This window comes from Lutra lutra, chromosome 2, assembly GCF_902655055.1.
Source record: "Lutra lutra chromosome 2, mLutLut1.2, whole genome shotgun sequence".
Classification (NCBI taxonomy): Eukaryota; Metazoa; Chordata; class Mammalia; order Carnivora; family Mustelidae; genus Lutra; species Lutra lutra.
Genome location: NC_062279.1, coordinates 44,979,326 through 44,992,489, shown reverse-complemented (window position 1 = coordinate 44,992,489; position 13,164 = coordinate 44,979,326). Strand labels below are relative to the sequence as shown.

The 13,164-nt window shown below is 42.6% G+C and overlaps 1 protein-coding gene across 1 annotated transcript in view; it reads right to left on the bottom strand.

Annotated features, from left to right (window-relative positions):
* The window catches only part of PIWIL2 (piwi like RNA-mediated gene silencing 2), a 77,759-nt gene that overhangs the window by 49,749 nt on the left and 14,846 nt on the right, over positions 1-13,164 (bottom strand). The window contains exons 11-14 of the mRNA XM_047717323.1: positions 7,844-8,032; positions 6,734-6,818; positions 5,942-6,031; positions 3,226-3,366 (exon numbers count right to left, since the gene is read on the bottom strand). Coding sequence (XP_047573279.1) covers positions 3,226-3,366; positions 5,942-6,031; positions 6,734-6,818; positions 7,844-8,032 — 505 coding nt within the window. The remainder of the gene's footprint in view (positions 1-3,225; positions 3,367-5,941; positions 6,032-6,733; positions 6,819-7,843; positions 8,033-13,164) is intronic.

The following is a 13,164-nucleotide window of genomic DNA, read 5'->3' as shown; positions in this document are numbered from 1 at the left end:
CATGTGCTCTCTTTCTCTCTCACTCTTGCTCTCTCAAATAAATCAATCTTCAAAAAAATACTTATTTTATCTATAACCAAAAGAATGTAATGAGTTTATTAACATAAGTAACAATTTCCATATTAGCAAGAAAAAGGAATCAAACTCATGATATGAAAGTAAATTTTTAAACCTTTTTAGAGGGCAATTGGCAATATATAACAAAAGTACTAAAAACATAAATGTCCTCTGACATTTCCACGTCCATAAATCTATGAAAATAAACAACATTACAAAGACTTAGTTACAAGGTTGTTAACTGAGTAACTACTTCTAATTAAAAAATACTAAATTCTGGGGCGCCTGTGTGGCTCAGTGGGTTAAGCCTCTGCCTTTGGCTCAGGTCATGGTCTCAGGGTCCTGGGATCAAGCCCCGCATGGGGCTCTCTGCTCAGCAGGCAGCCTGCTTCGCCCTCTCTCTCTGCCTGCCTCTCTGCCTACTTGTGATGTCTCTCTGTGTCAAATAAATAAAATCTTTAAAAAAAAAATACTAAATTCTTGGGGCACCTGGGTGACAGTCAGTTAAGCATCTGCCTTCAGGGGTACCTGGGTGGCTCAGTGGGTTAAACCTTCTGCCTTCGGCTCAGGTCATGATCCCAGGGTCCTGGGATCGAGCCCTGATTCGGGCTCTCTGCTGAGCCGAGAGCCTGCTCCCCGCCCCCTCTCTGCCTGCCTCTCTGCCTACTTGTGATCTGTCAGATAAATAAATAAAATCTTTAAAAAAAAAAAAAAAAAGCATCTGCCTTCAGCTCGGGTCATGATACCAGGGTCCTGGGATCAAGCCCCGCATCAGGCTCCCTGCTCAGCGGGGAGCCTGCTTCTCCCGCTCCCTCTGCCTGCCACTCTGCCTGCTTGTGCTCTCTCTGTCAAATAAATGAATAAAGTCTTTAAATAAATACTAAATTCAATTTTAATGTGAAAGAATAGAAAATTGTTAATAAACTATCTTGCGGCCATTAAGATATTTAGAAAAATATTAAATTACATAGAAAAACATTCTACATATACTGAAGGGAAAAAGGAAACTATCTGAATACATGCCATGTGCGAGTATGCATAAGCACGCAAGCATGCCCATGTACACACACACACAAATCCATTGAAGGGTATGTATAAAAACGTTAACAGCGGTTATCCTGATACAGAAAGATGAACTTTTGGGGCACTTGGGTGGCTCAGTGCGTTAAGCCTCTGCCTTCGGCTCAGGTCATGATCTCAGGGTCCTGGGATCGAGCCCCACATTGGGCTCTCTGCTGGGTGGGGAGCCTGCTTCCTCCTCTTTCTCTGCCTGCCTGTCTGCCTGCTTGTGATCTCTCTCTGTCAAATAAATAAATAAAATCCTTTTTTTTTAAATTTTTTTAATTTTTTTTTAAAGATTTTATTTATTTGACAGAGAGGGAGAAATCACAAGTAGGCAGAGAGGCAGGCAGAGAGAGAGAGAGGAGGAGGCAGGCTCCCCACGGAGCAGAGAGCCTGATGTGGAGCTCGATCCCAGGATCCTGGGATCATGACCTGAGCTGAAGGCAGAGGCTTTAACCCACTGAGCCACCCAGGTGCCCCTAAATAAATAAAATCTTAAAAAAAAAAGAAAGATGAACTTTTTTCTTTCTTGGTTTAGATTTTCTACATTCTCAAATTAATATTTAATAACAAAAAAACATGTTTAAGATATAATATTAAAGGAAAAAGAAGATGCAAAACCATACACAATACAATCACAGCTCTGTAATAAAAAGATTTATAATCACAGAAAAATGTGTGGATGAAGGATATATATTGAAGTATCTTTCATATGTATATAAAATAAATCACTGAGATATCATCTTTGGATGATGAAATTACTGATGTTTTTATTTATTTCTTTACTTTTTATAAGGTTTCAACATTTTCCTTATTGACTATCCATTACTTTTATTTAAAAAAAGAAATTTTTAACAAGGAGTCAATTAAGAGTGTAAGAGAACTAGAGAAAAGACAGAATTAATTATTTTGGTATAACCTCAAAAGAAAGGTGAAAAGTAGTAATGACTAACATTTACTGAGCACTTGCTATGTGTCACATATGATGCTGAAAATGTTACCATTTAAATTCTTGCAATTCAATTATCATCCTCATTTTACAGATAAAAAAACCAAGAGATGCTAAGCAATTTGCTCAAAGCAACTACGATGGCAAGTGGTAAAACTGAGATTCAAAGCCAAATAAGCAGACACTGAAGGCCAAGGACTCTGCCACCATCTCACACTGCCTCTGCCCTATGGATCATGCCACACAAAATACAACACAGGAGGCTCAGGCAAAATGCAGGCAGAAAGAGCCATAAGAAAATCAGAATGGTGTAAGTACAAAACTCTCTATGCCTACAGAAAGAATGTCAATAGTATATTGAAAGAATCACAATTATTGGAAAAGAAAAAAAAAACTTGGAGGAAAAAAAAGGACACACAGAACCTTAAGAATTATTTGGATTGTAAAACTGAAAATGAGGTAATTTTTTTAATAAAGATTTATTTTTTTATTTTACTGGGTGGGAGAGTGCATGTGAGCATGGGGATGGAGACAGGGAGAAGGAGAGAGAGAATGCCAAGCAGAATTCTTGCTGAGAGTGGAGCCCAGCGTGGGGCTCGATCTCACAACCTTGAGATCATGACCTGAGTCAAAATCAAGAGTTAGGGGCACCTAGGCAGCTCAATTGTTGGGCGTCTGCCTTCAGCTCAGGTTGTGATCCCAGGGTCCTGGGCTGGACCCCCACATCAGGCTCCCTGCTCAGCGGGAGGCCTGCTTCTCCCTCTCCTACTCTGCCTGCTTGTGTTCCTTCCCTTGCTGTGTCTCTGTCAAATAAATAAATAAAATCTTTAAAAAACAAAACAAAACAAGAGCCAGAAGATGCTTAACCAACTGTCACCCAAGCACCCCAAAAATGAGTTAAATTTTAAGTCAATATTCCTTTTACTATCTATCTGACTAAAAATTAACAGCTCAGATCTCTGCAAAATATGGAAGAAAAATCCCTAATAGATACTAACAAATTAAGAGAAGAAAATTCAAATATTGTGGCTAGGACCCCCCAACAAAATAGAGCAAAACCCCAAAAGAGAGACCAGATAGGAAGCTATCACCCACTTTCACTACGCTCTTAAAATCACTGATGAACACTGTTTCCTATTTGACTACATCCAGTTTACCTTATGTACATCCTTCTGAAGGCAGAGTCCCCAACGTGTCAATTCATTGCTGGCTGTTTCATTTTTTGAAATTCTCTGCAGCAAGCATTCCAGAGCATTATGGTGTTGTTTGGGGCTCAGGTTGATCTGCTGGGTCAAATCCTAAATAGATTTAAAATGCAGATAATAAGTTCTAATTATTAGTTTCTCCAATATGAAATTAAACCCCAATATGTCTAAAACATTTCCAAAAGAAAACATCCTTTCCACCGAAATGGGAGACATTTTTTTTTAAGATTTTATTTATTTGACAGACAGAGATCACAAGTAGGCAGAGAGGTAGGCAGAGAGAGAGAGGGGAAAGCAGGCTACACGCTGAGCAGAGAGCCCGACTCAGGGCTCGATCCCAGGACTCCGGGATCACGACCGGAGCCGAAGGCAGAGGCTTTAACCCACTGAGCCACCCAGCACCCCTGAAATGGAAGACATTTTTAAATACTCCAAAGATTTTAATAAATATCTCTCAAGAATGTGAAGGAAGTACAGGGTTAAAATTTTAATCATAGGGTGGCTCAGTCGGTTAAGCATCTGCCTTCAGCTAGGGTCATGATCCCAGAATTCTGGGACTGAGTTCCACACCGGGCTCCCTGCTCAACAGCGGGTCTGCTTCTCTGCCCCTCCCCAGCCTGGTGATTTCTTTCTCTTTCTCTCTCTCTCTCCCTCTGTCTTGCTTGTGCACACTCACTCTCCCTCTCAGATAAATAAATAAATCATAAAATATTTAATCATAAAATAATTTAAAATGTTATTGTTTCTTCCTCCCATGAGACAGCTAAATCTTACCTCTTTCTCAAAGCCATGTTCTGAATTTAAAATTCCTAATATAATTCAGGGGCACCTGGGTGGCTCAGTGAGTTGAACATCTGCCTTCGGCTCAGCTCAGGTCATGATCCCAGGATCTGGGATCCAGCCCTGCATGGAGGCTCCCCACTCAGTGGGGAGTCTGCTTTTCCTTCTCCCTCTTCCTTTGCCCCTTCCCCACTCCTGCTCTCCCTCCCTCTCCCTCTTCCCCAAATGAATAAAATCTTTAAAAATATTTCTTAAGAAATTCTATGAAACAGGGGCGCCTGGATGGCTCAGTGGGTTAAAGCCTCTGCCTTCGGCTCAGGTCATGGTCCCAGGGTCCCATGGTCCTGGGATCAAGCCCCGCATCAGGCTCTCTGCTCAGCAGGGAGCCTGCTTCCCCTCTCTCTCTCTCTGCCTGCCTCTCTGCCTGCTTGTGATCTCTGTCTGTCAAATAAATAAATAAAAGAAAAGAAATTCTATGAAACAGAAGGGGCGCCTGGGTGGCTCAGTGGGTTAAGCCTCTGCCTTCGGCTCAGGTCATGATCCCAGGGTCCTGGGATCGAGCCCCGCATCGGGCTCTCTGCTCAGCAGGGAGCCTGCTTCCCTTCCTCTCTCTCTGCCTGCCTCTCTGCCTACTTGTGATCTCGGTCTGTCAAATAAATAAATAAAAATCTTTAAAAAAAGAAATTCTATGAAACAGGAGCAAAGGGGGCTTGATTACATCTATTTAATATTTGGGGAAAATAGGGGGAAAAATGTTCTGTGCCAGGCAGAGCCAAACAAAACAGAATGGAAAACCAGATCCAGTCTTAAACTTCATGTGATACTACTACTGTATTTAATGTTATCATAAGACACTTTTTTGTCTAGTGTTTGGTCCATAATTTGTGCTTTCTAAATGTTACTGTTAAATGAAGACCCAAAGGTGTATATGAAGATTCTGAAGCACATATATGAGTTCTTTATTCTTCTGGGACCAAAGAACTATACAGTTGTTGTTCCTTGTGAGATGGTCATTACCACCTGTCTGCAGGGCGGTACAGATAGCTCTGTGATCATGAAGTCATTAGGTGACTGAGTGTTGTAAAGAAGGAGGCTTGACCTACATGCTGAATGCAGAAGGATCAAAGGTAAACATGAAAGACATCTCTTACAGGAATGCTAAGCCTCACTTCGGGCTCTTTATGATGTTACTGAAAACAGTCTGCGGCATCAGAGATAGGCAGGGTCTGAGGGTAACGGACATGCACTGGGAGAGTGAGACAGCACAGGAGCTCAGGTGTGGAAAGCCCCATACGCTGCAGACAGACTAGAGGTGAAGTGCTTGAGCGCCAGACTCATTTTGCTGCCCATGTCTGAGCTGCTCAGCTATTTCCTACAGGGACTCAGCCCAACACCTCCTGGACACTCCACACCCCACACCATAACCTTCTATCCTTTTACCTCAGTCTCTAACTTGTTGATTATTCTTTGCTACATTATCTCCCCCGCCCTTTTAAATAGACTGAAGGCTTTTAAGAATGCTAGAAAAAGTCAGTACTATCAAAGAACCTCACTTATGATCATATGACCAGTTTACAGTCCTCCATCTGATTGGTGGGGGTGAAGACAGAATTACTTGTTTCCTTTTACCTCATGATCCAGGCACTCCACTGTTTTTTGTTTGTTTGTTTGTTTTTGAATAATTTTCAGAAGGTAGATGCGATCAGCTATTTCACAGTGTGTAGGAAGGGACATGGAACATGTTTGGCAGAGAGAACTGGAGTCTGGAAAAACAGACCTGCCCAGGTGATGACATAAGCCTGCCCAGGTCTAGCTCCATTCAGGACATGAGACTAGACATAAGCCTAGCCCAGGTCTAGGCCTTCCATTCAACACGGGCATTTCTCACCTTCATGGCTCTGAAGTCCTTCTTCATCTTCTCAGGGATTCCAGTCATGAATGAAAGCTCAGGCAGCAGCAGGATTTCACCTTTTAGCAGCTTTGAGGAGAGAATGGAGAGGAAAAATAAGGCAGTAAAGATGGTCTTGTTCCTCTGACCTCACAAGACATGCCAGGCCCAGAGCTGGGCCAGCAAGGACATAACTGGCACGATAAGGAACATAAAACCCCAGAAAAGAGGGCAGTGAAACACTACAAGTATTTTACCCTTTTCCCCTCAGTCACAATACTCACAGATTGTTCACAATACAGCCTACTGTATTAGGTAAAAGGGAAAGTGTTGAAATGGTCCAAAAAAAGGGAAAAACTGGGGGGAGGGGACAACCTCCCTCTTGGGCCTCCAGGCAAGCTAAGGCAATACATGCCATCCAGCTGGGGTCTCCAGATCGTATCTTAGCTGGCTGATCTTCAGCCTTCTCACTTAAGACAGAAGAGTCAGTGTCAAGGCACTTTCCCTGTCTCTGGTCCCTGTTACCTATCTAAAACTTCCCTAATAGATCCAGTGTTTTACTCTTAAGCAGAAAATCTTCTTATTCCTTAACCTATCTTGCTCATACAGATAATTAGCTTCTCCTTATGCGGACGTCAAAAGCAAATCCTACCACATGAAGTGACACTACTGGCTAGATGAGACAGCCCTGCAGAGTCTTCCCCAATCACACCGTAACACTGCTCCCCAGCTCCCAGCACCATAGATGAAGAGCTTAAGCTAAAAGTGCCAATCTGACACCCCTCCACTCACCATCCCTTGGTTATTCTGTCTCTCACTGGGCCTGTGGATCAGCAGTGGCTGGTCCTCTTCCTTAATTGTGATCCCATAGTTTTTGCTAGAGCAGGGCAGAGGCAGGAAAACATTTCAGAAGCAGCATCCCTGTTCTATGGCAACACAGTCTGGGTCTCTTAACCAGCACTGTGGTACACAATTTGCATAATACCCTTGTCAAGGATCCAACAGAAACTCCTTATAGCATATTTATTTTTTTTTTTAAGATTTTATTTATTTATTTGACAGAGAGAGATCACAAGTAGACGGAGAGGCAGGCAGAGAGAGAGAGAGAGGGAAGCAGGCTTCTTGCTGAGCAGAGAGCCCGATGTGGGACTCGATTCCAGGACCCTGAGATCACGACCTGAGCCAAAGGCAGCGGCTTAACCCACTGAGCCACCCAGGCGCCCCCTTATAGCATATTTATAATGAAAAGGCAGACTCAAGTTAACACTGCAATGAAATGGAGGAGAAATCATCTTAAAGGTCCAGGGGAAAATATGCTTGAAACTGCATCAGGTTGGAGTGCCTGACTGGTTCAGCCGGTTAAGTATCCAACTCTTGTTTTGGCTCAGGTCATGATCTCGGGGTTGTGGGATGGAGCCCCAAACAGGCTCCATGCAGAGTCTGCTTGGGATTCTCTCTCTCTACTCCTCTCCCCCTGCTCATGTGCACTTGCCCCCCACCCTCAAATAAATAAATCTTAAAAATAACACAAAAAACAAAAAATTGCATCACGTTGAAAGGCTTGGACAACTGGAAAGGCAAAATGATAGTCAAATGATTAAAACGTGAATTTAATCTTTCCAACCAGACTTCTACCTAAACCAACAAAAGAAATATAAATTCAAAACCCTGGTATTAATTTATAAAGTAACTTCCAAAATTACTAAAACAAATGAAACTGTAAGGATAGCATATCCAAGTGAAATCCCACAAATAAGCTCATTTAATCTTAGGTGCATTACCAATCCAATTATTTTAAAAGTGTCCCAGTGTAAGCTACTATGGAACTCAATATCCTGCTACAGAATGGTAGACTACATCCCACACCCACCCAAAGGCCCAAGCCCAGTCTCTTCTTTCCACCTGTAGTATTCCAAGAATGTGATCTCCTTCCCGTCAGACATTGTGAAGCTATCTTTTGGTGTCTTATTCCAATCCACGTCATCAATACGATAGGTACGATTGTTGTATCGGGTTATAACAATATTGCCAACCAGAAGCTTAGTGCACTCATTCTGGAAGTTTTCTTTGTTCTGCTGATACATGGCATGCCTTTGGAAAGAGACAAAAGACTTTTGAATCATATCTGTATACAGAGAGCACAATGAAAAGGATGGGGGATGCAAAAAAGTGTTTCAGGGATATGATCACAGCTACACTGCATTAGAAGGCTACAGTTGTCTTTTTTAAGAGATAAGACTCTCATCTCTTTTCAACAATACCAAAAAAACTCAAAATCAATAAAAAATAGTGAAAAGAGGGGCACCTGAGTGGCTCAGTCGGTTAAACATCTGCCTTCAGCTCAGGTCACGATCCCAGATCCTGGGAATGACCCCCGTGTCAGAGTCCCTGCTTAACAGAGAGTCTGCTTCTCCCTCTCCTGCTCTCTCTGCCCCTCCCCTGCTCTCTCTCTCTTTCAAATAAATAATCTTTCAAAAAATAGTGAAAAAATAAAAGTAAAATTAAAAACAGTAACTAGAAATTAGTAACATTCACAGTTTGCCTTCAAATAAGGTACTTTAATCATCAAAATAATTATTTAGTATTACCATTATTAGGGTAGTCTAAGGAAGGACAACAAAACATTCTCTAAACTATATATGCCCTTTTGAGCTAATGGAAGGGATTACCAATACCTATCATTAGACAGCACTGCTGAAGATGCTAAAGATGTAGATGAACAGACTCACCATAGATAAATGTACCCTCACGGTAACCTCTAAACAGTGCTGTGAACAAGCCAACCTAGGAAACTCGCAGAAAGCATGTCTGAATATGCCCAGGGATTCAAGGAACGTTTACAGAAGCAGCTGATGCTTGAAGGAGCAATCTGCCAAGCAGAAACGCCAGGGCAGAGGAATGAGTGAAACTCCAGGCAGAGGCAGCAGTATGCAGGGCATAAACAGGGATCTGGGGAGATGGGGAGGGCAAGCAGGCTGAAGAGGGACAGAAGCATGGGCTGAAGACAGGCAGGGACCAGATGTAAATGTCCTTTAAGTCAAGGATCAGAGCTTGGACTTTTTTCTGAGTCAGTGTCACCCAGGGCAGATTCTTCAGGAACACTGGTCCCTTGAGAGGTTGTGAGGAGGTGTGAAAAAGGTTCCACAATCAAAAAAGTGGAGTCCATTGTGCAAGTTATAAACCGTTCAGAGACTCACATCATACATAAGTACCTCAGACTGCTAAAGAAACATATTTACCTTTATTTACCCCCAGTGTATTTAACCATGGATTCTTCCCACCGTTTTCCTTTTAACCTCACTGAATGAACATTTATTGCCATCCTGGGCAATTAGTATCCTGCAGAACTTGACTTGAAAAAAGACTGTCGTAATTGATGAAAAACCATCTCAGAGTTTAAGCAGTTCAACCCTGACAACAGACCCTGGAGGCGAATGCCTGGGTTCAAATCTTGTGTCTTTCACTTACTGGCCTCAACTCAGAGTTGAGAGAATGCAATGACTTCATAAACGTGAAGCACCAAGAACTGTGCCTAGCACAGAGAACGGAACTGTGGGTTTGCAAATATCATCTCCATCATTGTCGTCAGTGCCTGATACATGCCAGATGCTGTGTGTGTGTGTGTGTGTGTGTGTGTGTGTGTGTGTGTGTGCGTGCGCGCGCACGCATGCGCACACGCATACATATGCATGCATACGCATGTTGGGGGGCGCTCTACTCTCTCTGCAGGTCAAATACAGAGGAGAGACAGCTAAAGATAGTTCACTTCAGGGGAGCCTCAGTGGCTCAAGTTGGTTAAGACTCTGACTCTTCATTTTGGCTCAGGTCATGATCTCAGGGTCGTGAGATCAAGCCTGGTGTCAGACTCTGTGCTGGGCATGGACCCTGCTTAAGTCTCTCTCTCTTTCCCTCTCCCTCTGAACCCCCACCACTTGTGTGCTGTCTCAAAAAAATGTAGGTTAGCTATATATATGTAGTTGTGGAAGTCAAAAGCAACCACTAGTATAGAATCCATATTCAAACACTTTTTATTTAGTTTTTTAAAAGATTTATTTATTTATTTGATAGACAGCGATCACTAGTAGGCAGAGAAGCAGGCAGAGAGAGAGGAGGAAGCAGGCTCCCCACTGAGCAGAGAGCCCAATGCGGGGCTCAATCCCAGGACCCTGGGATCATGACCCGAGCCAGAGGCAGAGGCTTTAACCCACTGAGCCACCCAGGCGTCCCTCAAACACTTTTTAACTTGTAATTTATTTTCAGAACTCTTAATGAGTGTTTATGTTTTGTTTTGTTTTTAAGATTTTATTTATTTGACAGAGAGAGAGAGCACAAGTAGGCAGAAAGGCAGGCAGAGGGGGGAGGGGGAAGCAGGCTCCCCACCGAGCAGAGAGCCCTATGTGGGGCACCATCCCAGGACCCTGAGATCATGACCTGAGCCCAAGGCAGAGGCTTAACCCACTGAGCCACCCAGGCGCCCCTTAATGACAGTTTTTAATATTCTCTCACCAAATCCCTTTCCCCTAATCACTATCTTTTGCATTAGTAAAGGCAGGAGGCTGACATGGAGGAAGAAAGCACAATGAAGAAAAAAACTAAAAAGGGACTGAGGAACACAGCAGATAACAATATAGGCCCATGTCTTGTTACTACAATATACAACATTGAAAAGTAGATAAAAATCGATGTTTCTTAACTGCAACTATTTCACTTTGACTTCTATACTGGGATTGAAATAAAAAATTAAAATTAAAAAAATCATGCTGAAATGAAGGAAAACCAAACAACAAACAACAAAAAATGAGTATATACCATATGATTCTACATATACAGAATTCTAGAAGATGGACACTAATTTCTAGTGACAGAAAGCAGAACAGGGTTTGCTGCCTGTGGTGGACAGAGAAAAACAAAGGTAGAAGGAGGTCTGAAAGAGACATGAGTAAATTTTATGCGGACAATAGATATGCTCATTATCTTCATTGTGAGCTTACATTGGTATATAAGTAAGTTAAAACTCATCAAATTGTATACTTTGAATGTATGAGGTTTATTTTGTCAATTGTCTTGCTAAATCTGAAAAAAGAAAAGAAATTAACAGAATAAAAGATCTCAATGATGGGGCGCCTGGGTGGCTCAGTGGGTTAAAGCCTCTGCCTTCGGCTCAGGTCATGATCCCAGGTCCTGGGTTCGAGCCCCACATCGGGCTCTCTGCTCAGCCAGGAGCCTGCTTCCCTCTCTCTCTCTGCCTGCCTCTCTGCCTACTTGTGATCTCTCTCTCTCTCTCTGTCAATGAATAAAATCTTTAAAAAAAAAAAAAAAAAAAAAGATCTCAATGAGACTGAAATACAGATTAGGATTGACCGTCCACTAATTACTAGTGGCATTTCAAGTTAGTGGGGGAAAAGGACCATTTAAAAAAAGGGTTGGGGCGCCTGGGTGGCTCAGTGGGTTAAGCCGCTGCCTTCAGCTCAGGTCATGATCCCAGGTCCTGGGTTGGAGCCCCACATCGGGCTTTCTGCTCGGCGGGGAGCCTGCTTCCTCCTCTCTCTCTGCCTGCCTCTCTGCCTACTTGTGATTTCTCTCTGTCAAATAAATAAATAAAATCTTTAAAAAAAAAAAAAAAGGGTAAGAGGGGAGCCTGGGAGGCTCAGTTATTTAAGTGTCTGCCTTTGGCTCAGATCATGATATCAGGGTCCTGGGATCGAGCCCTGCATCAGGCTCCATGCTCACCTGGGAGTCTACTTCTCTCTCTCCTTCTGCCATTCACTCCCACTTGTGCTCTCTGGCTCTGCCAAACAAATAAATAAAATCTTTTTTAAAAAAAGTTTTATTTATTTATTTGAGGGAAAGAGAGAGACAGCAGGAGGGGGAACATAAGCAGGAGGAAAAGGAGAGGGAGAAGCAGGCCTGCCGACGAACAGGGAGCCTGATGCAATGCAGGGCTCGATCCTAGGCCCCTGATAACATGACCTGAGCTGAAGACAGATGCTTAACAACTGATCCACGCAGGTGCCCCCCAAAAAATACACGTTTAAAAAAGTGGATGAAAACTTGCTATCCATTTAAAAAATAAATTCTTCATCAATTTAACATTAATGTGTAAGAAATTAAACAATAAAATCAGGTGAAAATGTAAACATTCATGTGTTCCTGGGCATTAAAAAATCACAAACTTTGTAAAAGATATATTGTTTTGCTGCCATGGTAACAAGGAGCCATAAAATCCAGGTTTGTTTGTTTTCTTAAGATTTTATTAAATTCGTCTGAGAAAGAGAGAATAAGCAGGGGGTGATCCAGAGAGAGAGGGAGAGGCAAACTCCCTCCTGAGCAGGGAGCCCAACATGGGGCTCGATCCCAGGAGCCCGGGACCACAACCTACGCCAAAGGCAGATGCTTATTCAACTAAGCCACCGAGGTGCCCCCATAAAATCCAGTTTTAAACCTGCTTAATACATCTATATCAACTCACCTCAGCAACCTACTTTTCCAAGCTATCCAACCAGAGTCATCCCCTTGTTTCTGTATATTGGCCAGTTCAGGAACAACTTAATCCAATAAGCATCACAAGGAGTACTACTCAATCAACAAGGGACTACCTTAGCAACCATGCTTCTGCTGCTTGCCCCTCTGCAAGACTGCTGTCCTGAACTCCATACCTCTCCAGTACTCCTCTCTGTAAGATCCGCGGTCTCTTACTGCAATAAGCAATCGGCCTTCTCTTTATGTCAGACAGAACAGAGGTCTCATCATCCTTTGACATTTCTGGAGGTCTCACCACAGTAACTATGGAAGCTCTTCCTTGGCAAAACTCCTAGGAGTTTCATACCCACAGATGCACTCACTGGGCCCCTTGTGCTTAATTCTATCTGTCCTTCAGATCTGCTGCCAGTGAGTCAATCCCAACAACTAGCTGAGCTCAGACTAGTTTCATTAGGCTTTAGCTGCTTATCTAATGCACTTTCAGGTTGGAAGTCATTGTTTGGACCCAGGTCTTTGTATGAGGTCTTCAGACTTTGTTTTGAAGAAATTTAATTTGAAAATTATTTTAGCCATTAACTTGATTACTCTTTATCTGCTTACTTTGCTTTTGCTGTTACTTGTCTATATGCATAAAATCTTCTTCCACGTGTTTTTGTTTTGCTCTGCATTTCCTTCTTTCTGTTAAATGTACAAGAGAGTGTTCTATAGGGAATAAATGGAGGCATAAGCCAGATAATCCTCTA